We start from the raw sequence: 27,557 nt of genomic DNA, 5'->3' as shown, positions 1-27,557 counted from the left end.
CAGTGAAGTGACCACTCTTACCACTTTTGTAATCAGGCTTTGGTCTAGTGAACAATTCACCGACACTGTTATGACAACGCTAAATTTGGAGGCGTGCAAGGGATTTTATATATCTTTTTAAATTATTTTTCGTTTACCAGCCATATAAAGCTGACGTGACAGCATATTTTTTACAGTTGAAAGCGCCGAATATCGCGCAGTGATAGAATTCTTTACTTAGGAATCCTATTAATCACTTGCTGCTATTTTTTTTTTTTTGGTTTTTGTTTTTTTTTGTGGTGGTCGTGTGTGGTGATTCCACTAAAAATATCCCTCCTCTTCTATTAGATTTTTCCCTCCACCCCGGGACTGCTTCCGCATTGCTTCGAGGTAGAGGGCCAAGACGGCGTCCCAAGAAGGACACTTACTTACTCACCTTGCGTCCAGTCTTGAGAAACCTACGCTCAATGCCCTTCAGCATAACTTTCCATTTCACGCTTCTTTTTTCGGATAATATCCTCCACGAAACTTGGGACGGCATTCCATTTTTCTTCGTTTATCATCATTTTCTCGATTATTTCTTTTGCTGTAAATAAATTAATAGCTCGTTGCAGAGCTATTCTCTCCTTGCATTTAAAGAAGGTGTGCTCCGCATCATCAAACTCAGTATCTCCATATATGCAGTTTGTTAGGCTCACTTTTCCCATTCACCACAAACACTTGCAAAAGGACGCATATCAGGTCAAAAACTATGTGAGGTAATAGTTAACTTCACCGTGCTTTCTTTCTACCCACTTTTTTAGCTCGAGTATTAGTCTGGTTGTCCATCTGCCGTACCGTTCAGAGTTCTATCTTGCCTGCCAAAGTGTGAGCGTTTGAACACTAATATCGGAGAAGCGTGGAACTGGGATTCCTAAGATTTTCGCCCTCCATCTCCGTTTGTGCTCTTGTGTTAGAAGATCTGTAGGGGTGGTTCTGCTAATAACTAAAACCGCTGCTTCAGATACTGTTCTGTATGAAGAAGCCACTTTGAGTGCGCAGGTGCGTTCCACAGATTGCAGAGTTTTCCGCCGGCGTAGCACTCTTAGCGAATCTGCCCATATTTCGTATCCGTATAAAAGAATCGAGTTCGTCGTGTCCATTAAAAGTTTTCGCTTGTTCTGCGTTGAACCTCCACGGCTTACCATGAGCTTACTTAACATGCCGCTTACTTTGGCAGCTCTTGTGGCAGCTCGATTTATGTGCGCCCAGTAAGTTAGCTTTGTGTCTAATTGCACTCCTAGGTATTTGACCACTCTTTTTGTCAATAAAGCGGCATCGAGTACTTGTATATCCACTTCTAATGGGATACGTCTGTTGGTCAGAAGGAATAACTCTGTTTTCTCTGCGGCCAGCTTTAATACATAGTTCTTTAGCCATGTTTGAACTCGGATCATCACCTGATTTAACTTCCTTTTGGCTTCGTCAGTGTTTAGGGCGATTATTACAGCTGCAATGACATCTGCGTTACCCACTAAATGCACATCCTCAGGCATCTCTATCCGAAGGACTTCATCGTAGCTTATATTCCAAAGCTCAGGTCCGAGTAATGATCATTGCTGCTACTTTGGGTGACAGTGAATGATATGTAGCAAGAATTTTTCTGAACTTTCAACAGCTGCCTAACTTCTAAACATTTTCTCTTTCGACAAAACGAGTAAATGTGAAGCGCCACGCATCATAGCAAATTTTCGGACTACTGACTTGCAAACAGCTGGTGCAAACAGCTGGTGCAAACAGCAGTTTTAAAGCGAAATGCCTGACTAATAAAAGTACACAATACCCAAAAATAATATTTGATCTTAGAAAAATATGAGTGGAGCTACTAAAATAGTGTACAGCGAAAAGAGATGCATGAATGTGATGTAAGATAATTTTTTTACCAAAATTTGAAAGGTGCTTTTATTAAGGGGTTAGGGGTAGTAAGAGGCCCGAAAAAGTGATGATTTTCAATAATTTTTTTTTTCTAGTCATTAGCTTTATTTTACAGAAATAAAAACGTAACATTAATAAATAAATTAGTTTTATTGATAAAATAATATTGTGCCTGATCGAACCAGGAGGATGGTTTCATATGTAGAAGTCCACGCAGTTGGGGAAAGTTACTGATCGCCATTAGCTTGGGAGTGGCCAGGACGATTCTTCTGCATATGGTTCAAGCAGCTCACAACTCCCGGGATTAGCACACGTATCCTCTGGGTAACTTCCGAACACCCGTTCGGGAGTGAGCTAACGTGAGAAGGCGAAACATTCCAGGGTAGCTGGTTGTGCGCTGAGTTTGGAACCCGCCACATAAAAATCCCCCCCAATGAAAACATACACAAAGCCTCGGATGAGACCTCCCTATGCTGATGACGACCCCAGCAAACGAACTAAGGACTACGATTTGAGGGCATGCACCTGTCCGGTCCATTAATGGGGAACATGCCTTTGCCAGGCTGGTTGATGTCGTCGAAAGAGTAAAGGCTGACATCACTGCCATTCAAGAGATGCGATGGACGGGGCAAGGCAAGAAAATCATAGGACATTGCGACGTCTACTACAGCTGCCATATAAAGGAGCGCAAATTCGATCTCGGATTTGTTGTAGGAGAGAGACTTCGTCGCCAAGTACTGTCGCTCACTCCGGTGAACGAGCGTCTCGCAATAATCCTTATTAAAGCGCGATTTTTTCATATCTCACTAATTGGCGCCGCTCTGACGGAAGAGAAGGACGATGCGACCAAAGATTCCTTCTATGAGCGCTTGGAACTTTCCTGTGAGCGGCGCCCCCGCCTAGACATAAAAATCGTGCTTGGCGACTTCAACACTAGGGTGGGCAAGGAGGGAATTTTTGGTCCCACAGTCGGAAAATTCAGCCTGCACAACGAAACATCCGTTAACTGACAGAGGCTGAGCGAATTCGCTGGGGCCCGAAACATGGTAGTCGGCAGCACCCGAGTATCCAAATCCATCTCCGCCTGATCTTTTCAACGCAGAGAAGGGCTTTCTCTTCCTCTGCTACTACCAGCTGTTACCGCATCGAATACTTTCAGAGCCAGAGCGTTTGTTTCCACTCGGACGACATGACCTGGCGAACGTAGCCGCTGGATTTTTATTCACTGCGCTGTGTCTATGCTGCCGAAAGGCTTATACAGCTCATGGTTCCAGCGCTCGCGATAATCGCCATCACCAACGTGCAAAGGTCAAAAATTCCTGTGCAGAAACTTTCTCTCAAACACTCCAAGTGACGCCTCATCGGATGTTGTCATCGTGCACGCTTCTGCGCCATGCGGACGGGCTTGATGAGGGTCTTGTTGAGTGTTACTTTTGTTCGTCGAGAGAGGACTTTACTACTCAATTGCTTACTTGATCCAAAGTAGTACTCGTTCGCAAGAGAAACTCTACGTTGTTTTTCCTGACTCACATTGTTTTCGGTTTTGATGCTGGTTCCGAGATAAACCAAGTCTCTTACAACCTTGAAATCATTAATCGTCGGCACATGTATTGCTTCAGACGGGTCATATTTTGAAGGAGATAAAATAAATTGGCCTGAAATTTAACACTGTTTTGTTTTATTTAAACATTCCTGGTACTTTATGATCACAGGGTTTGTTTGATCATAAATGGTTTGCGCGTACACTTCTTTGAGGTGTTTGGCCGAGCTCCTCCCCATGTTTGTGGAGTGCGTCTTGATTTTGTGCCACATATGGAGGGACTTACGGTTTTAAGCCAAGACTGTTTAGACTTTTAGACTTTTTATTTAACCTCTTTTCCATACAAAACTGCAAAAACAAAATGTTTTTAATTTTAATAATTTTAAAAATGGCGCTTAAGTGACCCTCCAGAAAAATTGGGCCTGGACGGTGGTGTGTGTGAGAAGTGGTGGTTCTTCTTTTTAACTGAAACACAAAAACCAAAAAAATTATTAATCAGCATGACTGTAGCTATGCCCCGTACTAGAATAAAAAAAAATTACAAGATGGCGCGGTTTTGAATTTGACTCTTTTAGAGTTTTTTTCAGTTTTTTAATAAAAAAATACGAAATAATAAAAATAATAATATGATTCCAATACGGGCGATAGCCATTGATGTTGTGAACAAAATACTAAAATTTCAGACGATTCGGTGTAATAGGTTTTTTTTTGACAATACCGGGCGGAGATATTTGGGCTTAAATTTTTGAGAGTGGCCGCGTGACGAATCTGAATCTACCTGCTAAAACGACTGTAGAATCGAAAATACTGGGAGTATCCTTCCAAAAATTTTACAGTATATTCTTAAAAACTTATACTTTCGAAATATCAAAACAAAAAATCGATTTTTTTTTAATTCTAGACCACCGGGACCACTTAAGTTTTTTCATTTATTTCACTTTGCTCTCAATTTATCTACCCTCAATCTCTCTGCGATTTAATTCTCAATGTTTATTTCTTCCAAAACTTCATCCCTTCGCATGACAATTAAGCAAACAAGGACATTGAATCACTAACTACGACCTGCGTGGCTGAAATTATGTAATCAGTAGTGAGCCATGGCGATTTGCACTGATCCTGGTTGAATGTTTATTTTAATTAAATTCTGCTATTTGTGTTCGTCTATTTTCTTCGCGCGCGCCATGTCTCGCTATAAAAATACAGCATTGCTATCCTCATACCCACATACACACTAACTTATCTCCGTTCTTCTCTTTCTTTTCTATGCTTTTGAATCCAACAGAGATGAGCAGAAACGTATTCGCGGCTATTTTCGTCTTACAACGAAACGTTTCCACAAGTCGCGCAGCTGTGGCAGCCAAGCGGGCAGTGCCAACACGCCCAGCTCCAGGGAGGGTTCCATTGAGAAGGATGACAACACAAATACCACCCAAGGCACTTCGATACTGGTGAATGGCGAGGAGTATTTGAACGGCGGCGGCAGCATTACCGGCACAGCACTGGTGACGCGTCACGAACTCAACAGGGCAGCCAAGTTTCAACAGCAGCAGCAGCAGCATCACAACAACTGCCGGCTAGCTGGCAGAGACACTTCGAATGGTGTTGCGACAGGTCAACAAGCCTACGTTAAGCAAACATTGACGAAGGATGTGCGTGTGAAGAAGAATGATGTGAAGATTAAGATAATATCGGATGGTGGAAAAGGCAATAAGTCAGCGTTGGCAGGCGTCGGCAATGTTGGTCAGCTGCAGGCGCGCCAAGCGCAAAAGAGTGGCAGTGTGAGCAGCGGCAGTCGACGCGAGAGTGTGGCCGGTGGCGGTGGCGGTGTCGGCAATGTTGGTGAGCGTAAATTGACGCTTGGCTCATTGGATAATTCCTGCTCGAACATGACCTCCTCGACCTACTGCAATGGCGCCAGTAGTTTGCTGGAGGATGACGGTGGCGCAAGCAACTTTGGCGATGGTGAAGATTCCTCCATAGTGAGTGGCATGATTGTGTCGGGCGGCGGTCAAAATGCGGTGAACTATACGCAACACAAAAAGTGGAGTCTCAGTGGCCAGCCCTTATTGTCCAACAAAGATTTATCATTTAGCGATTGCAGTAGTTTCTCACATATGGACACGGCTAGCACATTAGAGCGCGATCTGGAGATAATCGACATGTTGGAGCGCGAACGCAGCATGGACATACAGGAGATGATCGAGCGTGAGCAACATGGCGAGACAGTGCGCATGACGGTGGGCGAGCGGCGTAAATTGCCCGACATTGATAAGATCTATCAGCGTTCGCCGAAACCCAAACTCGATCCGTACAATTATGATGTATCCGCACAAGCGACGCCGACACCATCAACGGCAACAGCCAAAGATAGCACACCAAACTCGTTGATCTGTAGCGACCCGCTGCAGTCGAGCGGTGCTGGTGGCAGTGTTAGTAGCACGAATGATGGCTATAGTGCCGCATCCACGCTCAATGAAGAGAGTGCAGCACATCGGCTGCCACGCGACGACGAGGGTGAGAGTGGCATCGATGTGGACGAGGAAGTACCCTCCGATTTCTTCGACAAATATACACCGGGTGCCGCCAATGCTGTGCCTTATGCGAGCAGCGGCGGCGGCGGCGCAGCATCCATCACGCCCACTTCCGCCTACCAGTATCAGTACTCGCGTCGACTGAGCCGCAAATCGTCACATCACAGCCAAAGCTCTAATTCGCATCGCAACTCGAAGCGAGACAGCTTTAATTCGCTTAACGGTAGCGATCTGATTGCGGGCGCTTTTGGCGAGCTCGATCCAACACAACCGTTATCCAAAATGTCGGTGGTGGAAGGGCGTATGCGGCGTAGTAGTGGTCGCACGGCTAGTTTCTCTTCTTCGGCACGCAGTTCAATGAAATCGCGTGACTACAGTCACGGTTCATCGCATTCGGCGCATCCAGAGTTGGACTTTAGGGAAAATATATTCGCCGAACTGTGAAGAGGTGAGTGTGCGAAGTGGTGGATAGTTTAGACACTAAGGTCGAGCAGTCTAATTAGTGTAACACGAGCAACGAACGAAGGTTTGAATTAAGCTTTAGCTTTTTAGTATGAACAGTGGCAGATGAAATCCTTTTATATACGAGTAAACTACAATGGAAGTCCTGATCGAGCAGTTTTAGTAGGATAGGTAAGTGTAACTTTTAAATAGGATTTGTTGGATAAAACAGCCTTGGGAGGGAGAAATACCTGAAATGGGGAAAACTCTTATGTTTGGGCACTACTTGAATCTCAAGTTTGGAAAGAGATCTAGAGACAGCTATGAAACCGAGATCTGTTTAGTTTTGAAGCGATTATTTAGGACTTTATATGCGAAAGCTATAGAAAGGGGCATTTTCGACTGATGCAATGAATTATATTTAGTCCTTCATACGATGTAGGTCACATTTTAACGAAAAGCGTAAAAAAGTTTGAGCCGATTATGAGACGAATTGAACTCCATTTGGTGGTGCGTGTGGAGCAGCAAATAAGAAAAAATATCTAGCATTCGAGCAACAGGCTCTGTAAGTTTCTGTTCGGAGTTGGTTCCAAAATAACTTGAGACCAACCTTTTTGGAAGACAGAGTTTAAAAATTTGTGTCAGATTTTGCAAGAAAGGTGGCTTGTGCGATGTGAGGCGCGCAAATAACTTAGTTAGGCAGCTATGAAGGCAGCGCTCTTCTCTCTCTTACTCTCACTTAACACTTAACCATTGATTGTGATCTATTAAGCGCATTAAGCAGTGAATACTTGCTGAGTCGGGAGCGGCAAAGCATAAGAGAGAGAGAAAATACTTACGGAATCTCTATGTCGCTGTAGTGGTGAGGTAAGCAAAAGCAAAGGCTTGATGAGAGATATTGTAGGGTATTGAATATAGATTCGTGCCGCTTGTCCATTCGATAATCTCCGGTTTTTTTTGTGGAATTTTTCGTTGAGGAGAGAAGTTCAAGGGCGCTCAAACGTAACTACAGTACCTTTAGGAAGTGATTTTTGAGAGTTAGGTTTTTGAAAAACCAGCGAAGCTGAGTGTACTTTATTAGTTACATTTTTGTTTTTGTAGTTTTTTATAGAAAGTTATCGTTAAAAATATGGCACGGAGCGACTCATGAGCCAATACCGTCTCATCTTTTAGAAAGCTAGCATTCGCGTCTTCACATGAAGAACATTTTGGTACTTTGTAACATACAGGGTTTAATTGAAAAGTAATGAGCCTTCCCGCGCGGAGCGTCTGCCAAGCGATCAACCGAATCGGCTGGTGGGGGAAAATGATCGTTGGACCTTCCCCTTCCACTAGAAACCGGTTCCAGTTCGCTGGCAACAGCGGTGCAGTCAACATCGCTCCGCGCGTGAAAGCTGTTTTAAAAATATGTTAGGATTTTGCAGTGGCGAAAATGCAGCGATCGTTGGAGCAACGTTACTCAGATCAAATTTTGCGTAAAGCTAAACAAAACGAGTACCGAAACCATTGGGCTACTCAAGAAGGCTTACGGGGATCAATCTCTGTCCAGTGCCCAGGTAAAACGGTGGCACAAGTCGTTCAAGGAAGGCCAGGAGGACGTCGAAGACGAACAGCGATCTGGAAGGCCTTCGACGACGCAAACAGCCGAAAATGTTCGGCCCGACCTCGTCAACAATTGGACCCTTCATCACGACAATGCGCCGGCGCACACCGCCTTCCTCTGCACCTCTGCATTGGCCAAGATGGGGGTTCCGGTGCTTCCGTCCCTCCGGTCATCCGACGGTCAAGGGTCCTATTTTGAAGAATATTAGTTGTAAAAGCCAAAAGGTTTAATAAAACTGTTTAAAAAAAATAAGGCTCATTACTTTTCAATCAAACCCTGTATCTCATTTGGAAAGTGATTTCTAAGAAGTTTTAGGCCTATTTTCACATGAAAAGTTAACCAGCAGTTAACTCTAAGGGGAACGTTTAAAATTTTTGATCAACCTTTTGTTCAGTAAGTTTCGATTTCTCTATGATTAGTTAAACTTCTAGTCAAACACTAATCAGCCGAGTTTTCTGCTCTAATAAAAAGTCAAATCTTCTTCCCAGCCTTTAAAAATTGTAAACAAAAATCTTTGTCTCACCCTTAAAAAATTGTAATTAAAAAGCGAAATAATCAAAAAATATTCAAAATTTATAAAAAGTAGGCCACTAATTTTCCTTTAGTTAGAAATGTAAAATTTTATTATTCCATGAACTACCCTAGGCAGTTCTTTTTTACCCATATACTAAAAACTTTTCAAAATCTGAATTATTCCGTTTGCCTTTATTCAAAATCAGCGTAACGAGTAATTTGATTTAAAAGCTGGTGTTTTTATTTCAATTCGCATCCTAAATCAGCTGATTTCTAAAGGATGGTTAAGTTTGAAGGGCCGGTGTTGATTTTGAATAAAGTACAATTTTGTTTGGAAATTATTGTCATTTCTCATTATTACGATAATATTGGTATAGCTCAATTACGCATGGAATAAAATATCGGTCAAATGGCCTCCGCGGCCTCGGCGGCACACCTCCATCCGATGGCCCAAATTTTCGATGACGCCGAGGCATAATTGAGGTTCTATGCCCTTAATGCGCCGAATTATCTCATCCTTTAGCTCTTGAATTGTTGCTGGCTTATCGGCGTACACCTTTTCTTTCAAATAACCAAAAAGAAAGCAGTCCAACGGGGTCAAATCACATGATCTTGGCGGCCAATTGACATCGCCACGTCGTGAGATTATTCGGCCATCAAATTTTTCGCGCAAAAGAGCCATTGTTTCGTTAGCTGTGTGTCAAGTGGCACCGTCCTCTTGAAACCACATATCGTCCACATCCATATCTTCCAATTCGGGCCATAAAAAGTTCGTTATCATCTCACGATAGCGAACACTGTTCACAGTAACTGTCTGATTGGCCTCATTTTGGAAAAAATACGGCCCAATTATGCCGCCGGCGCATAAACCGCACCAAACAGTCACTCTTCGTGGGTGCATTGGTTTTTCGGCAACCACTCTTGGATTATCATTCGTCCAAATGCGGCAATTCTGCTTATTGCGAATCCACTGAGGTGAAAATGTGCCTCATCACTGAAGACGATTTTCTTTGATATGCATTTTGATTTGAACGCCCGTTTTTATAATAAGCCTGAATAACTTTAATGCGTTGCTCGATTGTGTATCTTTCCATGGTTCAAATTGAGTTAGTCTAGAATTGAAAAATATCAAATGAAATGCAGAAAAGAACTTGATGTTTGGGTGTGGTTCACATTCAACATCGGCCTTGAAATTTAACCACCCTTTATATTCGCTTAACAAGAAGTCAACTCACTGTTATTGAGTAGTAAACCAGAAGTTAACTCCCCACTGAGAAACAGAAAATTGATAGTTAACCGGGCATTCGAATTCCCATTTTAGGAAGAAATATTTAAGTATGTCCTTCTAATAAAGTGAGAAAGTTGCAGTGGAATACCTTTGTGGCCAGTCAGTGAACACTTTAAAACGCAAAGAGAAGTAATTTGTTGAGGATAAAAATGTGTCAGATTTGCACTACTCTTTGCGATATAGAGCGAAAATGCAGAACTCGATGCGAACTTTGGTGAGTGGAAGGTGTTAGAATACAAGGCAACATACAATAACACAAGATGCAGGAATGTTAGAATACAAAATTACGCAGATTGAAGAGAGAGAAAAGTGAGCGTGCGTATGGAATACGTGAGCGTGAGAGAACTACATACGTGCAGAGTGTTCAGATAGCCAGCATAGCAAACAAATATGAATGAGTTACCTTGCTAATGTAAGTGAAACAAGGAAGTGAACAGAAGAGAGTATAGAAAGAAATTTTCTAGGTAAACAAAACTCTGCAATTACTCGCGTTAGCTCATCAGTTGCTTGTATCAAATTCACTACTATAACAGCTCCATATATTCATCAGTTTCTGTATGCTCTCAAGCATAGACACACACCACAATGATCTCTGCTGATACGAATTAGTTACATATACATACCTGTGAGAGGTTTTTATACGAGTAGTAGTTAGGATTTGAGCGAGCGCGTGCTGCTATTGAAGTACTCTTACATTAGTGTACACATACAAGTAATGCGTGAGAAAATCACTTTTGTACTTTGCATAAGCATTTGTTAGACTAAGAAATTGGTGTGAAAAAAAAAAAACAAAATTAAAGAAAAATATTTAGCATATTTTTGTACGATTGAGTGCAAGCTGAGCGCAGGCTGCATGCACAGCTGAGGTGAAATTTTGAAACCGAAACAAGGTAGCGCAAGGTTGCATATTAGGGTGTGCCAGCTGTATTAGGGCACGCGCGAAAAGTGTGTAACGATTTAGGAAATTTTGTAAGGTACAATACAAAATTGTCTATTGAAACTTACTCTTTTTTCTATGTGTTGGTTCACCATTATTGAAAAGAAATTCTTTATCAAAGCAAACGATATGGATTGAAAATTTTTGTAAGCGATTTTTTACCAATAAATTTTATTATATTGTACTATTTATGTATGTATGTTTGTATACAAAACGAAACCTCTATGTGAAATGTGAAATCAAATTCAAGTAACTAATTAATTAAATGCAAGTTGTTAAATAGTAATAAAATATAAATAATTGTTGCGTTTTGGTCAATGTTAATGTGAAAGCACAAACTACATAAATATTTGAAAATGTCTAGCATTAATTTCAAAAAACAAAAACAAAAAGAAGAAAATATTAATAATAATTACCAAACGTATTTATACAATATTTCTTGTGAACACAAAAAAAAAACAAAAACAATATTTTGTATGTTGAAAAGTAATTAAAATAATTGAATAGTTAATTTAAAGAAAAAAATAAATAGCCATGGCATTCAATAGCATTTAAAAAATCCAAAAAACATAAAGAACAGTTCACACATACGTAACTTAGACGTGTGTGCGCTTAAAAAAATGGGCGGGTCGTTGAATATCAATAAGTATGTGCCAAGCTTTTAGCTGCTAAATTTTTCGATACTTAAAGAAAATAAAAAAATAAAATAAACTATAATATAAAATAAAAACGTAACAGTTGATGGTAATAAATTTATTCAAATTTATGTAAAAATTTACAAATGTACATTAACACTGGTAGTTTTTAATAATTCGTTTGAATTTACTATGCAATTATTGTGACTTACTATAAATAATACTAATTTCACAAATAAAACTGAATGGATGTTAAATTTGTACACATAAACACAAATACATAGACACACAAACAAAAAAAAAAAAATGCCGACACCTAGCAAATATGTGTATTCGCAGCGCATCGCATTTATAAGTCCAAAACGAGTTCTACGCAAGTGAGAAACATGAGCCTCAAGAAATGAAGAAATTCCCAAAAAACGGGAGATTCAAATGCGATGCACAGTGTGGGACGTGTGCTACATTAAAACTTTAATGAATAAAACTTTAATGGCATTAAAGACAAAAAATATAATCCGCTTTGACATACAAAATGTGCATGAGTGATGACCAGTGTAAACATAGCATTATTAAATTGCAGGAATTTTCGAATGAAACCGATTTTGAGAAACTCACCACGAAGTGTCGCATTTGAGGTAAATTAGAGCAAGTGACTTATATTGAGATTAATTTGGTACATGGATTGAGGCTCATAGAGGTGGTCACTTGCAAGAAGTTAAAAGCAACAAGACTTTGGAAAGAGTTTATAATGAGGGTAAGTGCTCTGAGCTGTGACTACTTCACGACTCACTAATGACTATAAATGCTAGCTTTAAATAAATATAAAAATCCATACATAAATGAAACTGACTTAACCCGGCTTATAACGGTACATTTTGAAATTACAAATATCTGTTATAAGTATTTTGGCTAAAATTGACTTAGCAAGTAAAAAAGTAACCCTAAACATATGAAATTCTGCAAAACTTCAATCAAAATAATATTTTAGCAGCTCTAAGGAAATATTGAGTAGGAGAAGATGGGAGTTGACCTTTACGAATTGTTCAAAATTGCAAATAAAAACACTCTACATCTTCCTATTTTTTTTTTGACAGGCACCTAGGTGTGAGTTTGACAGGCAGTCAAGTGTGTGATGGTGTGAATAGTTGGTCAGGATATTGGGGCTGCTATGCCGAATTAGAATTTGTATGGTAACATTAAAAATATTGGTCAATAGTACCAAAAAAGATACAAAGTAATAGCGTTGACTTGGAAAATTTGCAATTACAAATATTTTTAATATATTTCTTTTCATTTATACAGCGTGGACCAAATAAGACCTACTAATGACTAAAGACTACTGCCTAGCAGTTGCTCCATCTTGTTGAAACCACAAATTAGGATACTGCTCCGCTATTGGCCGCAAAAAGTTTTCAATCAATGTTCTGTAAGAAGCTCCTGACATCGATTCCGGTTTTCATCCTCATTTTCGAAGAAATATGGACCGATAACTCTAGTGGCCATAACACCGCACCAAACAGTACATTTAGATGGGTGCAACTGGTGTTGGTGTGTTCGCCTTGGATTTTCAGAGAACCCCAAAATCTACACTTTCGTTTGTTGACATAACCATTTAAATGGAAATGCACTTCATCCGCCATCAAAACATTAACATTTAAAAAATCAATTTGTGTGGCTAATTGTGTAAAACGAATAGCGTATTGTAGTCGTTGTTGGTGGGGGTCTTGCGGTAGAGTTCCATAATAAATTCCCAACAATTCAATTATAACCTACAAAAAGAGAAAAATATATGTATATGTCAAAAAATAAAAAAAATTATTTGTGCTTAATATTAGTAGGTCTTATTTGGCCCACCCCTGTATAATGAAGAGAGTTTATTTGATCATGTAAATATTAAAAAAAAAAATAACTTTCATTCAGTTGGTTACCATTTGTTTTTACACAAGCCTTCAAACGATTAGGCCATTCAGCTATTGCAACACGCACGGTTTCTTTGGATATTGACGTCTCTGCTCGAACTGAAGATTGTTTGAGGCTCTCCAAATTTTTGTGTGAGTCCTTCACAGGGCATGGCCGCCAATTCTGACTTCAAACTGTAGTCCAATGGATTCAGATCTGGACTTCCAGACGGCCAATCTTTTTCGGCTATGAATCCAGGAATATTGTTTTTTAGCCACTGCTGGGTGGTTTTTGCCTTATGGGCTGGTTCGAAATCTTGCTGGAAGAACCGATGCTCTCCATTGAAGAGAGTACTGCTCATTTGCTTCACAAAAACAGGTTTTTACCTTATTGTTTATAAAAAAAAAAAAATTGGGTTTTAGTTTGCTTGAGTTCATAACTGATAACTAAACTTTATTTCTTTAAACTTTCTTATTTATACTTACAATAATTTATTTTGTTTACAATAAATATTTGATTACTTGATTTGATTACAATATTTAATTTAATTATTTCAATTTACAATTCTTAGAAAAATGGTTCATTGGTGTTTTTAGTATTTAATTGCTTTATTGCAATTGCTTATTAAGCAGTAAAGTTTAAATAAAGGAAGTGTGAAAAAATACTTATGTATGTATGTTTATTCATATTCTTAGTTTTTTTGTTTATATTTCGAATACAGTGGAGGCTATAACTCTTCACCACACCTTCTAACACATCCTCCTGGTACACTTTTGCCTCGGTCTTAACACTTTTGTCGCAGAAATGAAGAGATGTAAGGCGATAACAAGACTCTCCCCACCAAACCATTACGGATTAAATTAAATAAATATATTAAAACAGCGGGTAGTTTAATACAACCCAAGTCTTTATGCAATTTTATCAACTTAAGCACTAAACTCTGAATATAAAAACTAAGCGATTATTACGTAAAAATATTACTTTCGCTTTTTTACTGTTTGAGAATATCACGCCACCTAACAGCACAGTTCCATTGGCGTTCCGCTACCCAACAATACTTTAAAGCAGAATACTTATTTACTGTTAGTTAAACCGTTTAACTTAGTTCCATACCATACATATTTCAATTATATGAGTATTGATTTAACATTAACTTTGTTCTTTTTACATACTTACTATATTCAATGTTCGCTGTTCGTTCAAAATCATTTAGCGGTTAAATGAACAAATCTGCTGGAATTTTTTGTTGTATCGAAGAGTGTTAACTCACTTTCAAGAGTGCACAGTGGGCCAGGATACCCTTATAAGTGGCCAAAATTCATAATTCCCAAAACACCAACAATTTATAACTTTTAATACCGCTATGTACAGGTTTTGGGGTCTCTGATTACGAATATGAAGTCAGATTTCAACAATTCAAAATGGCGGACATGAAATTTAAAAAACTGGATTTTTTCACCAAATTTGGTATTTAGGGGTTTTGATGGTCTCTGATTACGAATATGAAGTCAGATTTCAACAATTCAAAATGGCGGATCCAATATGGCGGACATAAATTTTTTAAAATTAATTATTTTTTACCAAACTTAGTATTTAGGGGTTTTTGGGGGCGCTAATTACGAATCTGCTGCCAGATTTTAGAAATTAAAAATGTCGAATCCCTTATGCGGACCTTTTTTTTTATTTTATCTGATTAATTTGAAACTTGTTACTCGGGCTTTTTTGTATCGCTGTTGAGCAATCTGCAATTAGATTTAAACAATTGAAAATGGTGGATCCAATATGTCAGATAAAAAGACACGCCTGCAGTTAGCCTACATAAGAAATGCTAAAGCCTTTTCTGGGCTTTTCTAATTTTCTTAGCCTGTTCCTCGCTTTTTGAAAGTTCGTTAAGTACCGATCGCAAATCTGCTTCCCCTGAAACTCGTGCCGCATGACTAGTAGCCATTAATAGTTTCTGACGATCATTATCATGTTCTTCACTGATTTTAGACACTTCTCGTCTTTTCGATCTAGTAGATTTTTCTGCAAAATCGAGCGATGGACGACCTCTTTTAAGTATTTCAGTCTTACTTATTTTAGCTGTGAGGTCTAAGTCAGGAATAGTAAATTCAGAATCTAACCACTCTGAATTTTGTGACTCAAAGACAGCTATTTTCCTACTGCAATGCTGATATTTTGCATTTCTTTTTGACTTTAAACTATTTAAAGCATTTTTCAAGCGTTCCAATCCTTTACAACCTACATCTGATTTATTGATACCAATTTTAGTTAAAATTGAATCAACGGTTATATTCATGCCATTATTACCTAACATAATTTGAAGAACCTCTTTTTTCTTCAATGAAGTCATTATGAATTAAATAAGTTAAAATTGTGTGACTCTTAATACTTGGTTAACTTTTTACACCCTATTGGCAAATGATTCATATACAGTCAACTCGCGCATAGATCAGTAAAACTTCATTTTTTTTTAAAAGAAAATGAAAAACCGCAGCAAACCGCACCTTTAGCTTGTTACACATGAACTACTGAAGACGTTAATGTAAAGAAATTGTTCATAGCTTCTGGAGTTTTGCGCAAGGCTCAATCGGCGTATTAACAAGTAGTAAAAAAAAACAAAATTTTTCACAATTATTCTCAATATTTCTTTAGATTTATTTTTTCAGCTATTGACTATTTTCACGTAGTACATGATTGCAACTAATGAGAAAATGCAATATAACTAATGACAAATACTACATTTCAGTAAAACAGTGACAGTTTAGAACAATAGCTATATGGTGATCATTTAAGCCTTACACTTATATTAACTTATTATACAAGCTTAAATATTTCATTAAAACTTATAACATTTACAAAATAACTACTTTCAATTATCTAAATGATGATACTATATTGCATTTTGAAAAATCTTTCAATGACTTTTGGCCAAATTTTTTGGTCTTCTGGCCCACAGTGGAGTGGCGTAGTAAAATTAACATAAAATGTTATTTTAACAGTGATATGTTAACAGCTAATCGTAATATAAATGTTACATTTCTTTAGATGTGCTTTCAGGCGCAAACGGAGCCGTAGATTTACAAACAACTGAAGGTATAATAATTAAGTTTTGTGTTTTTTGCTTTTATTTTTATTTTTAACAAGTTGAACACTAATGGAATGGGCTCTGGAATCACATTCTGGAATAGGCTAAAAAAGTGCTTCCATTATTTCAAAATTAACTGGAAAATAGGCAAACCAAGAATATGAAATTCTTTTCGTGAGTCTCTCTTTACACAAACACAAACACACTTGCTAACTGTCTACCCTAAGGAAAAAAGTTGTTTAATGGTGTTGTCAATATCACACCGTTAGCCGACTCTCAGCGAATTTGACAGGATCAGCAGAGTCTCGATATAGTCAGCATGTTAAACAAATATGTAAAGTTATCCTGCTAATTTAAGGTAAACAAGGAAGTTAACAGAAGAGAGAAAGGAAAGACAATTTCTATGTTAGCAAGCGAAAAATGTAAACAAAACTCTGCAATTACTCACCTTAGCTCTCAATTGATTGTACCAAATTCACTACTATAACAGCTCCATATATTCACCAGTTTCTGTATGCTCTCAAGCATAGACACACACCACAATGATCTCTGCTGATACGAATTAGTTACATATACATACCTGTGAGAGGTTTTTATACGAGTAGTAGTTAGGATTTGAGCGAGCGCGTGCTGCTATTGAAGTACTCTTACATTACACATACAAATAATGCGGATGGGCTCACGTAGTCTGGGCAACGAATCGGAATGTTTAGGAAAAAATTGAGATGGTGTTAGTGATATATGAAAAAATAACACTTCGTTGCCGACGGATAACGATGACTGATTAGACGTGTGTGTGAAATTATCATGCAGAATTCAGCTGGTGTATCACTACCGTAACGGGGCAGTCGAAGTTCCCCTCATAATTTTATTGGGTATTGGCCGAGCCTTGTAATTTATCGTCCTTGGGTGTTGCCTGTGCCGAGTCTCTATCAGCAATGGTTTGTGATTTGCATATCTCTTTTGTATGTATATTAGATTTCCCCAAAAATCTCTAGTTTGAGTTAAAGGTAAGTTTAAAAATGAAGTGCTCGAGCATCTCCTCTAATTTGATGTTAGCCTGCCTTTGCTTGATTTCGGTGCTCTGTTTGAAACAAATTTCGCAATGCCAATTTTAGCCAAAATATTTAATAAAATAATAGCAAACTAAATTACAAACAGTAATAGAAATCAAAAAAATTGTTCACCCAAATTGTGTGGCTTTGTTCAATTTATTACAATAGAAGTAAATTGGACATTCCTGAGGAAATACTGAAATTGCGGCAACAGCCATGCATTTTCCAAATCCAAAAAGCAAAGAAGCAAATAATGAAATAACAAAATTAAAGCAAAAGTTTTTGCAACCAAAAAACCAAATCTATTAGATGAACTAAATATGCAACTAATGGAGCGAAATAAAATATTTATTCACATTCAACTGCAACTAAAACTTTTTAATTCCCTAAACAAATACAAAAACAAAGAAATGCATAATAAATAGCAATGGCGTTTGCCACTTGACTTCTAAATAGTTGAAATTTACTAAAGAAATACTACACACACACATATATGAATACCCACACAAACATACTTTACTACATACGTACATACGTACATACGCACACATAGCCACTTGCATTGAAATATCGACACAAAATCATGTTACAGGAATCGAGTAGCTTCAAGCTGTTGAATTACCATTGAGAATCTTATTGAAGAATATAAAAAGCAAAAACAAAAATACGTAAATAAACATTTGAACTATGCAACTTGTTAAAGCAGCAATAATTTGTATGCAGTCTACTACAACAACTAAAAACTAACAGTAAACTAATAACACTCGAAAACTAACAATATTATGAAACACTACAAACTATAAACATACTTACAAAAAAAACAAAAAAAAACCTATACGTATGTATATATACTTAAATAAGTGAAAATGAATAAAGGAAAAAAATCAGTAAAGTTACAGTAAACTATGAAATTTGTGAGTTTTATTTGCCCACGGCGGATTCTACGCTTGCCAGCAGATTTTTATAGGTAAGTAAGGAATGATTAAGGGGGAGCCTACTTTAGAGGCTTCGATTTTTTCGTGGATTTTTTTGGGAAGGAAATAAATATTCGATTGAAACAAAACTTTCAGGTTTTATTGCTATATATTTCAACAGTCTTCTCAATTTTTTTCATTAAAATATATGTCATATTATGCCTGGTACAAGCATTTTGCCGAGGCGCCTCGAGTGTGCATGTGTCGTGCGGCGGGAAAGATGCAGGTCGCAATTTTCATCTGATACCAAAAACCCAAAAAAAAAATTATTTAAGTATAGTATAGCTTCTAGTTAAACCAAGAAAATTAAACAAAAAGTGAGAAATTCAACAATTTTTCGCTAATTAACAAATTCACTTTAGATTGTTTAAAAAGTGGGTTAATCATAACTTTCTTAAGGTTTTTTAGGTTAAACTAGAAGATAATTTAATTCCGAATACAATCCATTTTATCACGTTTCGATAGGGCGTTTAACTTTTCCCCTATTTTTCCCGCCAATTAGGAAAAATCGTAAAAATAAAAAACCGAGAAATCGCACTTCGAGCGATTCGGCCGCTCGTATACCTGCCCGACGCTTGCTCACAATTTCTTTCAAAATATTTTGAATTTGCTTCTGAAATTTTGAGGACACATTCTGGGATAGCTTGGAAAGACATTTATCAAAAAAAAAAAAACGATTTTTTAAAGACTCTAAAGCAGGCTCAACCCTTAACTAAGAAATTACGCAATCCAAAGTGGAAAAAGGAGCGTAACCTTGTCGTGGTATAGCTTTGCGAGCGTCCAAATAACCAGCAATAAAACCTAAATATGATACCTACTCTAAAAGGAAAAGTTAAGTTTGGTTAATGTAAACAAGGAAGATTAGGGAAAAGTGAATAGAAAGAGAAAAGTTGTTTTAAATTTAACGAAATTTTATAATTAAATCATATTCCAAGGCGAGTTCATTAAACGTGGTGGGGGCACTAGGCCAACAAAAACATTTTGTACATTAGAATGCCATGACAAGGGATAAAACAGAGTCCCGCACTCGAAGTGTGACCAATTATAAAGACCATCAATTTAGTTTGCAAAATTACTTTTATTCAAATCAAAGTAAAAAATGTGTGAAAATAATACAAAATTAAGAACCAACTTACTTCTGCTCGATGTGACAACCTTTTGCCTTGACTATGGCCTTGCGACGCTGCAGAATCGAATCGCAAGCCGCCCAAATGTGACTTGCAGGTATTTTGGCCCACTCACGCACAATGGCATTTTTCAGCGTCTTGAGACTGGTGAATGTTTTAGTTCAGACCTGACTCTCCAAAATGGCCCAAAGAGAATAATCCATCGGTTTCGCGTCTGGTGAGTTTGAGAGCCATTTGAGAGAGTGTGGACGTTATGAAGTTCGGAGCGTTGTTTTTTAGCCATTCTTGGTTCACTCGAGCTTTGTGAGACGGTGCCGAGTTCTATTGAAATGTCAGTCGTCTGCCACTGAAATATTTGCCTGCCCACGGCTTCAAAGCAACCTTTCCCGATTTAATATTTCCCATTTACTTTGACGCCAGGTTCGATGAAAGCGATTGGTGAGCGTCCATCGGCGGTTACAGCGGCGCAAACCATTACTTGTGGCTGGTGCTGCCTCCTGGTGGCCAATCGATGACTCAAATTCTCGTATGAACGGTTGGTCAAATCCGACCAAATAAACCCTATCGTTTTGGATATCTTCTAAGGCTTGACTTTGAGATCATTTTTTAGTATGTGGCGGAAACTACGGTGAGATATTTTCAGTTCTTTTGCCATTTGATTGGGACTTTATCGTTGAACAGTCGACCGTGTAGAAAAGAAGAGAACGAACTACGTTGAAGAGTCGACATGTAACTGGAGCTGGATTATACCGAGGAAGTCATTCAAAAAGTCTACGATGTGATTCCCGCAGATCGACGAACGAAAGTGCGCGAAGTAAGAGAAGCTATAGGTATGCCAACTGGAACGCAATTCATAAGTTTCTCACATGATAAGTTGGCGATGAAAAAATTGTTGAGCTGATGTGTCGAGCCACGATTGCTCACAAGCAACAACAAGCGGATGCGGCTGTTAACTTCGAAGCTGCATTTGGAGCAATTTAAGCGAGATCCGAAGGAATTTTTGCGTCGAGTTGTCACCGTTGATGAAATCTGGACTCATCATTACACACCAGAGACTAAGCAACAACAGTAGCAATCAAAACAATGGACTTTTCCTGGTGAATCTGCTCCAAAAAGCGCGAAGCCAGTCCTATCGGCTGAGAAGGTCATGAAGCGCGATAAAGTTTTGAAATGCGATCGGCGTCATCCTCAAGGATTTTTTAGAAAAAGGAAGAGGGATCACTGGGCAATACTACGGTGAGCTATTGGACCACTTTCACAAAAATTTGAGGGAGACAAGGCCATATTCGACGAAAAAGTCGATGCTGTTTCACCACGATAAGGTACCAGCACTTTCATACGGAGTTGTTGCCGCCAAACTGCGCCTTTTTTTTTTGTTCCCTAACATGAAGAGATGCCTTGCGGAGAAAAATTTGTTCGAGCGAGGAACTCATCGCCGAGTCAGAGAAGAGAGAGTTCGACAAATCCTATTTTTGGAGGGTTTAGAAAAATAGCCGGAGTGTTGGGAGAAGTGTATCCTCCTAAAAATAAAATGTTTGAAGAAATTTAATTTAGAAAAAGAACGAGTGGATATTTAGCGGGAAAATTTTGATGTAGTAAACCAACAGCAATAAATTGACTCAAAAAAAGAGCCAGGAGCGTCGTTTGGAGCGTCAGAGTAGATTTGGAACAAGGAGAAAGACATATCCCCGAATAGATGGTGTTAATCGTAGGATTTGTTTAAAGGACCGCATTAAAAACTCTATAGGAATTAAAAATGACGTGGAGGAACAACATAATGTAGCCACGAGTTCAAGAACTGTACGCAGGAGGCCATAGAAGTACGGCTTGAATGCAAGGAAACTCGCGCAAAAACCTTGTTTTGACTAAAAAATTAAACTTGCTAGCTTGGAATAGGAAAAAACTGGTCCTTAGGGCAGTGGGAAATGGTAATATTGTCGGATGATAGCAGATTTAATTCGCACTGCAACGACTATTTACCGTATGCCCGTCGATTTCCGGGAGAGCGCTTTAAGGAAAATTGTGTGACGAGAACGGTTACGCATCCTGAAAGCCAAACGGTATGGATATGTTTTTCTTTCTATACATATACGGGGTCCTTTACTCTTTTTTGATGGAATGATGAACGCCCAGAAGTGTGGGGAAGTTGTAGCCATTTGCATCGTTACCGTCGTAGAAGAACAATAGGCGCATACTTCTGAGGCCATCTTTCGGGACGATACCGCACCATTTCATCAGACTAAATCGGTAAGTTTCTGTATTTTATTTATTTTATTGAAAACCTCGTTGGTTTATACCTGCCCGGTTCCAAGTAGTTATTGCTTCCAAAGGCGGTTCCACTGCTTATTAGAGTATTTATTAAAATATTTATCAGTTTTTCTTACCGTAACAAAACGCCAGATGATTGAAGAGTTGAATCTTTAAAACAGTATTATATGCTTAAAAATTGTTTCCAATTTTTTTTTTAAATTAGTTATTAAAAATATTTTTTCCAAAAATCATTTTTGATGATAGAATAACTTAAACTTAAAAGGTTTGAATAAAAATGTTTGAAAATGTTAATTTTGTGTTTTTTTTATAAAATATAGTTTTAAAAAATATTTATTTTAAAAGGTTTACATAAAATTGTTTAAAAATGTAAATATAGTGAGTTTGATAAAATTAGATTTAAAAAATATTTTTTCCAAATTATCCAAAAATTACTTCAGTGATAGAAGAGTTTAAACTAAAAAGGTTTTCCAAAAAAATATTTAAATTTTTTTTTTAAAATTTATTTTTTTAATGAAGCTAATTTTACAATGTTTAGACGTTTTTATCAAACATTTTCTTTTCTAATAAAAATAGTTTTTAAAAATTATTTTTTTTCTAAAAGTTACTTCAGATTATAGAAGAGTTTAAACTTAAAAGGTTTGCATAAATATGTTTGAAAATTTTACTTTTGTGTTTTTTATAAAATTTAGTTTTAAAAAATATTTTTTCCAAATTTTTATTTTTTTTCAAATTAGTTTAAAAAAATATTTTTTCCGAAAATCATTTCAGATGGTTGAAGAGTTTAAACTTAAAAGTTTCACATAAAAATGTTAAAATTTTTTTTTCAAAAATCCATGGTTTTCTTTTAATAAAATTAATTTTAAAATGTTTAGACATCTTTCATCAAAAAAATTTTTTTTTAATAAAATTATATTAGTTTAAAAAAATATGTTTTTTTAATAAAATAGTTTTAAAAAATATTTTTTCCAAATTTTTTTTTTTTCAAATTAGTTTTAAAAAATATTTTTTCAGAAAATCATTTCATATGATTGAAGAGTTTAAACTTAAAAGGTGTTCCATAAAAATGTTGAAATTTTTTTTCAAAAATCTATTTTTTTTAATAAAGTTAATTTTAAAATGTTTAGACATTTTTTATCAACAAAATTTTTTTTAATAAAATTAGTTTAAAAAAATATTTTTTTTTAATAAAATAGTTTAAAAAATATGTGGTTTTTTCAAAAAAATAGTTAAAAAAAATTGTTTCCAAAAATAATTAATTCAGATGATTGAAGAGTTAAAACTTAAAAGTTTCACATAAAAATGTTCAACATTTTTTTTCAAAAATCCATGGTTTTTTTTAATAAAATTAATTTTAAAATGCTTCGCCATTTTAATAAAAAAAAACTTTTTTAATAAAGTTAGTTTAAATAAAGTATTTTTTTTTAATAAAAACAGTTTAAAAAAATATTTTTCCTAAAAATTACTTCAGATGATAGAAGAGTTTAAACTTAAAAGGTTTGCATAAAAATATTTGAAATTTTTTTGTTTCAAAAATCTATTTTTTTTTAATAAAGCTAGTTTTACAATGATTAGACATTTTTATCAAAAATTTTCTTTTCTAATAAAAATAGTTTCTAAAAATTACTTGAGATTATAAAGAGCATAAACTTAGAAGGTTTGCATAAAGATTTTTGAAAATTTAAGTTTTGTGTTTTTTTTATAAAATTTAGTTTTAAAAAAAATTTTTTCGAAATTTTTTTTTCAAATTAGTTTTAAAAAATATTTTTTCCAAAAATCATTTCAGGTGATGGAAGAGTTCAAACTTAAAAGGTTTTTCATAAAAATACTTGAAATTTTTTTTCCTAAAAATTACTTCAGATGATAGAAGAGTTTAAACTGAAAATGTTTTCCATGAAAATATTTGAATTTTTTTTAAATCTTTTTTTTTTAATAAAGTTAATTTTAAAATATTTAGAAATTTTTATCACAAAAAGTTTTGTTTAGGAAAATTAGTTTAAAAAAATATTTTTTTTTAATAAAAATAGTTTTTAAAAAGTATTTTTTTTTTTTAAATTACTTCAGATGATAGAAGAGTTTAAACTTAAAAGATTTGCATAAAAGTGTTTTAAAAAGTTTTATTAACCAAATCAAGAAAATGAGATTTTTGGAAGTAAATACTTTCCAATCGGTCCACGCAAGTCTTAATATTTTTTTCAAATACTCTGGCACAAGTTTTAAAATATACAAAATTTTTTAATTCCGTTGAAAAAGCAGTACCGACTCCACTTTTCTGCGGGGAGTGAGGCCATACGCACATACAAATGCAGGTCTCTCACCCTTAATACATACACACATTTGGCTTTAATTCCATTGCGATGCTTGGTAAAACATTGACATAAGAAATTGTTATTGCTATTGGATTACACTCCCGCTGCTTGTGTGTTTGCATTCATTTTCGCATAAAAGCTTTGATACACAAACTGTGCGCAAATTTATCTACGTTTACATGGGTGTGTGTGTGTGTGTTTGTGTGTTTGTACGTATTTTTCGCAATTTCATTTGGATCAGGTGAAAATTTCCTTTTTCGTCCATTTCGCACACCCTAGAAACCATAAAAGGAATGAGGGAAAGGTGCACGAAAGTGCAAATGTTTTCACACCACATAACGGTAACGTACTAAAAATGGCGGAAATGTGATACTTGCGAGGTGTTAACGAGAAGCAAAATGTTTGTGAATTGCTCAGTTTACTGCAACTTTTCGTTTAGGGAAAAGGAAGTGCTTGCAAGCGAAGAAGGAAGTCGCGCATGCTAAAAGTTTTTGTGGCGATACCTGCATAGTTGGGGTTTTTTTTTCATGAACTCTAAATAGTTGGACTACTTTCTCTATCGGCCTCCTCTGAAGCATTGAATGCAATATTTTGGGGTAGAATTCAGTGAATCTTTTCATGAATGACTCTGAGTAGCGTAGTAAAGTTGCTAGTTGTTAGTGGAGCCGTCTTCTGCGGGTAGCGCCCCATCAAGCTCAACTTTAGGCCACATGACGTTTGTAATGAATTGAAAGCGGAAGTGGCCGAAGACCACATCGTCAACTTCGTCATAAACATAACTGGGCTAATAAGAACTAGAGGAAGACCACTGGCCTCGACTTGGCTAAGTGACATAAGAGAATAGCACCTTGATGACGTGACGACGCAGGACAAAGGAACCTGGCGCATGACAACAAGGAGAACCGACCCCAATTAGAGATAAAACAAAGAGAGATAGTGAGAGAGAGTATGCCGAATGGCCGATATTTCGACCTAAAAGATCTTTTGTGTCTTACTACATGTTTTAGAAGTAGTTAATACTAGTCCTGACTACTTCAGGCCCGGTATTAGATGCTCTGTTTGGTCTACCACCACTTGATGTTTTCATCCAAGGAGAGACCTTGAAGGTCATCTGCAGGCTGAAACGCAATGGGAACTCGTACGACCCCTGTCCGGCATCGAAAAACAGAGAAGGCATGGACTTCGATCCAATGATCCTCGCCATGCTCTTTGACTCCATGCCAACCAGAGTCGTGCTTGGCAAGAGATACAGTGTGGTGCTGCCAGAAGCTCAACTGTGGCCAAACTCAGAAAATAAGCCCGGCAAACACTGTTCTCGCATTTTCACGTATGGCTCTAGGACCGAGCGTAGTTCCGGCTCTGTTGTCTACGTGGAATTCAGCGACACAAAATTGCACTTTGCTCTTGGAATGCATGCATCTGTGTTTCAAGCGGAGGTGTATGCTGTTGAAGGAGCGATGAACTTTGTTGTGGAAAACACATGGAGAGGCAGATCTGTATGTATCTGTAGCGACAGCCAAGCTGCGCTCATGGCCTTAGACAGCCCCCCAACCACTTCAAGGGTAGTCGAGTCCTGTAAATCCAGGCTGAACTATGTCGATAGACATAATAGGCTGATGCTAGCATGGGTCCCCGGACACTTGGATATCGTGGGTAATGAGACCTCTGACTCCATAGGTAGGATGAGCTCTGATGCCAAATTCTTTGACCCAGGGTCCGTTTTGCCACTCTCTCCTGCAGCCATCAAAGCCACGGTTAGCAAACGGGTTACTTTAACCCAGAAGCGAGCTTGGCAGGCCGAGATAGGCCAGATATGGACAAAATTGATGTTATCTGCCATGTCCGACCGACTGTCGCAGATCCTTCTGTCATTAAGCAAAAGTGACTGACGGGAGTTGGTTGGACTGATGACGGGCCACTTTCTGTGGGCGAAGTAATGGAAAAGGTAGGCATCTCAGACAGTGTACTCTGCCCAGCTTATGAAGACGAGGATAAGACGGCGGACCACTTTCTGTTGGTCTGCCCCGCCTTCGCTCGAATCAGGCTTGAGGTCTTTGGCACTGAGGAGTTAAGAAGCGACCACCTTGAGTCATTAGCACCATAAGATCTACTCAGATTTCTTCGGAGGTCGGGTAGAAATAAAAAAATAAAAGAAAATCCCAGTGCAGTGCAATGGACTTAATGTTGTGCTGTATTTGCTAGTTGTCGCGACAAAAACAAAAAAAAAATAATAATACTATTCTTACTGGTTGGATCTACCACCTTAAATATTTTACATCAGGTTCTATTTAACGTAGACATTCCCTGCCTTAGGTTGGGAATCGGTCATAAACCGAATTCTTTCAGTAAATATAAGATTTCAGAATATCTGCAACAAGAGCATTCTTGATTTCATTCGGATCCATTTGATATCGATGATAGATGTATAGTCTTGTCTTTGCCAAGACAGTAGAGTTGCAGAAGATATCCTCTGTTGCTTCATGAACCTCCAGCCTGAGTCTCTGTCTCATTGCCAATATGAATTTTTGAGAGCTGGTAATTTAAGTGATAGTGACTTGTCGGAAAACCAACTATTTTCCTTATGTCTACTTTTCATATGCAGTTCCCTATTGTTAGTTAAAGGCCTTATAAGCCTCACGGCTTAACGGAGTTCTTGTGTGACTTCAAGAAAGTAAATACATCCGATGGCGAGCCGACGAATGCCTGCATTCATCTTCGGTTGGAGCGTGCTGTGTTTTTTTGCTTGTTTGTTGGGTGAGGTTGGGTTCAAAATGCCTTCGCACTTATAGGGACCGTCGTCTACTGCGTGTGGTATAACAATTCCTGATTCTCTTCGGGCGAGACTCACTTATTGGGACTACTTTCTGCATTACTTCGGGACTGTCAGAACGACATCCATGAATATAGCCAGCTTCATGCATAGGCTCGAATTCTTATGACTACGCCTGTGTAGCTTCGCTGCGCCTGTGTAGCTGGACTGCGTCGAGGTCCATCTTTAATCTCCGTAAGAGGCCTTCAACGTATATCTTAACCGCATTCCAGATATCCTTACGTTCAAGCTTTTTGCCGATCACATTGGTCGGCGCGATGTCACCAATCTGCTACCTCACAGTATCTCTTTCCACGAGCCATCTGTCGCAATTAAAGAACGAGTGTTCGACGTCATCGCTCGGGGCTTCGCAGTATATGCCCCTAGTGTCACTTATCTTACACATCCGCAGTTCCTTTGAACCCATTTGCATATTGTAGGAAGAGTCAGCTTCTCCGTCCGTCTACGACTTGATTCAGTGTCCCATCGGCTTTGCCACCGTTGCATGGCTTGCTATCTCCGTTCCGTGGTGTCTGTGGTGGCGTAATTTTTCCTAGAATCCCACGCATCTACTCGTTCCCGGGTCAAAAGGTCGATAGGTATCTCACCTCTGATCACAAAAACGGCTGCGTCTGACACAGTGCGGT

At 37.6% G+C, this 27,557-nt stretch overlaps 1 protein-coding gene across 1 annotated transcript in view; it reads left to right on the top strand.

The window, feature by feature from the left end:
• The window catches only part of LOC128857194 (uncharacterized), a 142,204-nt gene extending 130,533 nt beyond the window's left edge, over positions 1-11,671 (top strand). Inside the window, exon 6 of the mRNA XM_054092833.1 lies at positions 4,716-11,671. Coding sequence (XP_053948808.1) covers positions 4,716-6,408 — 1,693 coding nt within the window. The 3' untranslated portion in view covers positions 6,409-11,671. The remainder of the gene's footprint in view (positions 1-4,715) is intronic.
• Positions 11,672-27,557: the final 15,886 nt, after the last annotated feature.

This window comes from Anastrepha ludens, chromosome 3, assembly GCF_028408465.1.
Source record: "Anastrepha ludens isolate Willacy chromosome 3, idAnaLude1.1, whole genome shotgun sequence".
Taxonomy (NCBI): Eukaryota; Metazoa; Arthropoda; class Insecta; order Diptera; family Tephritidae; genus Anastrepha; species Anastrepha ludens.
Note: the sequence above shows the minus strand (reverse complement) of the source record. Positions and strands in the feature narration are given on the sequence as shown.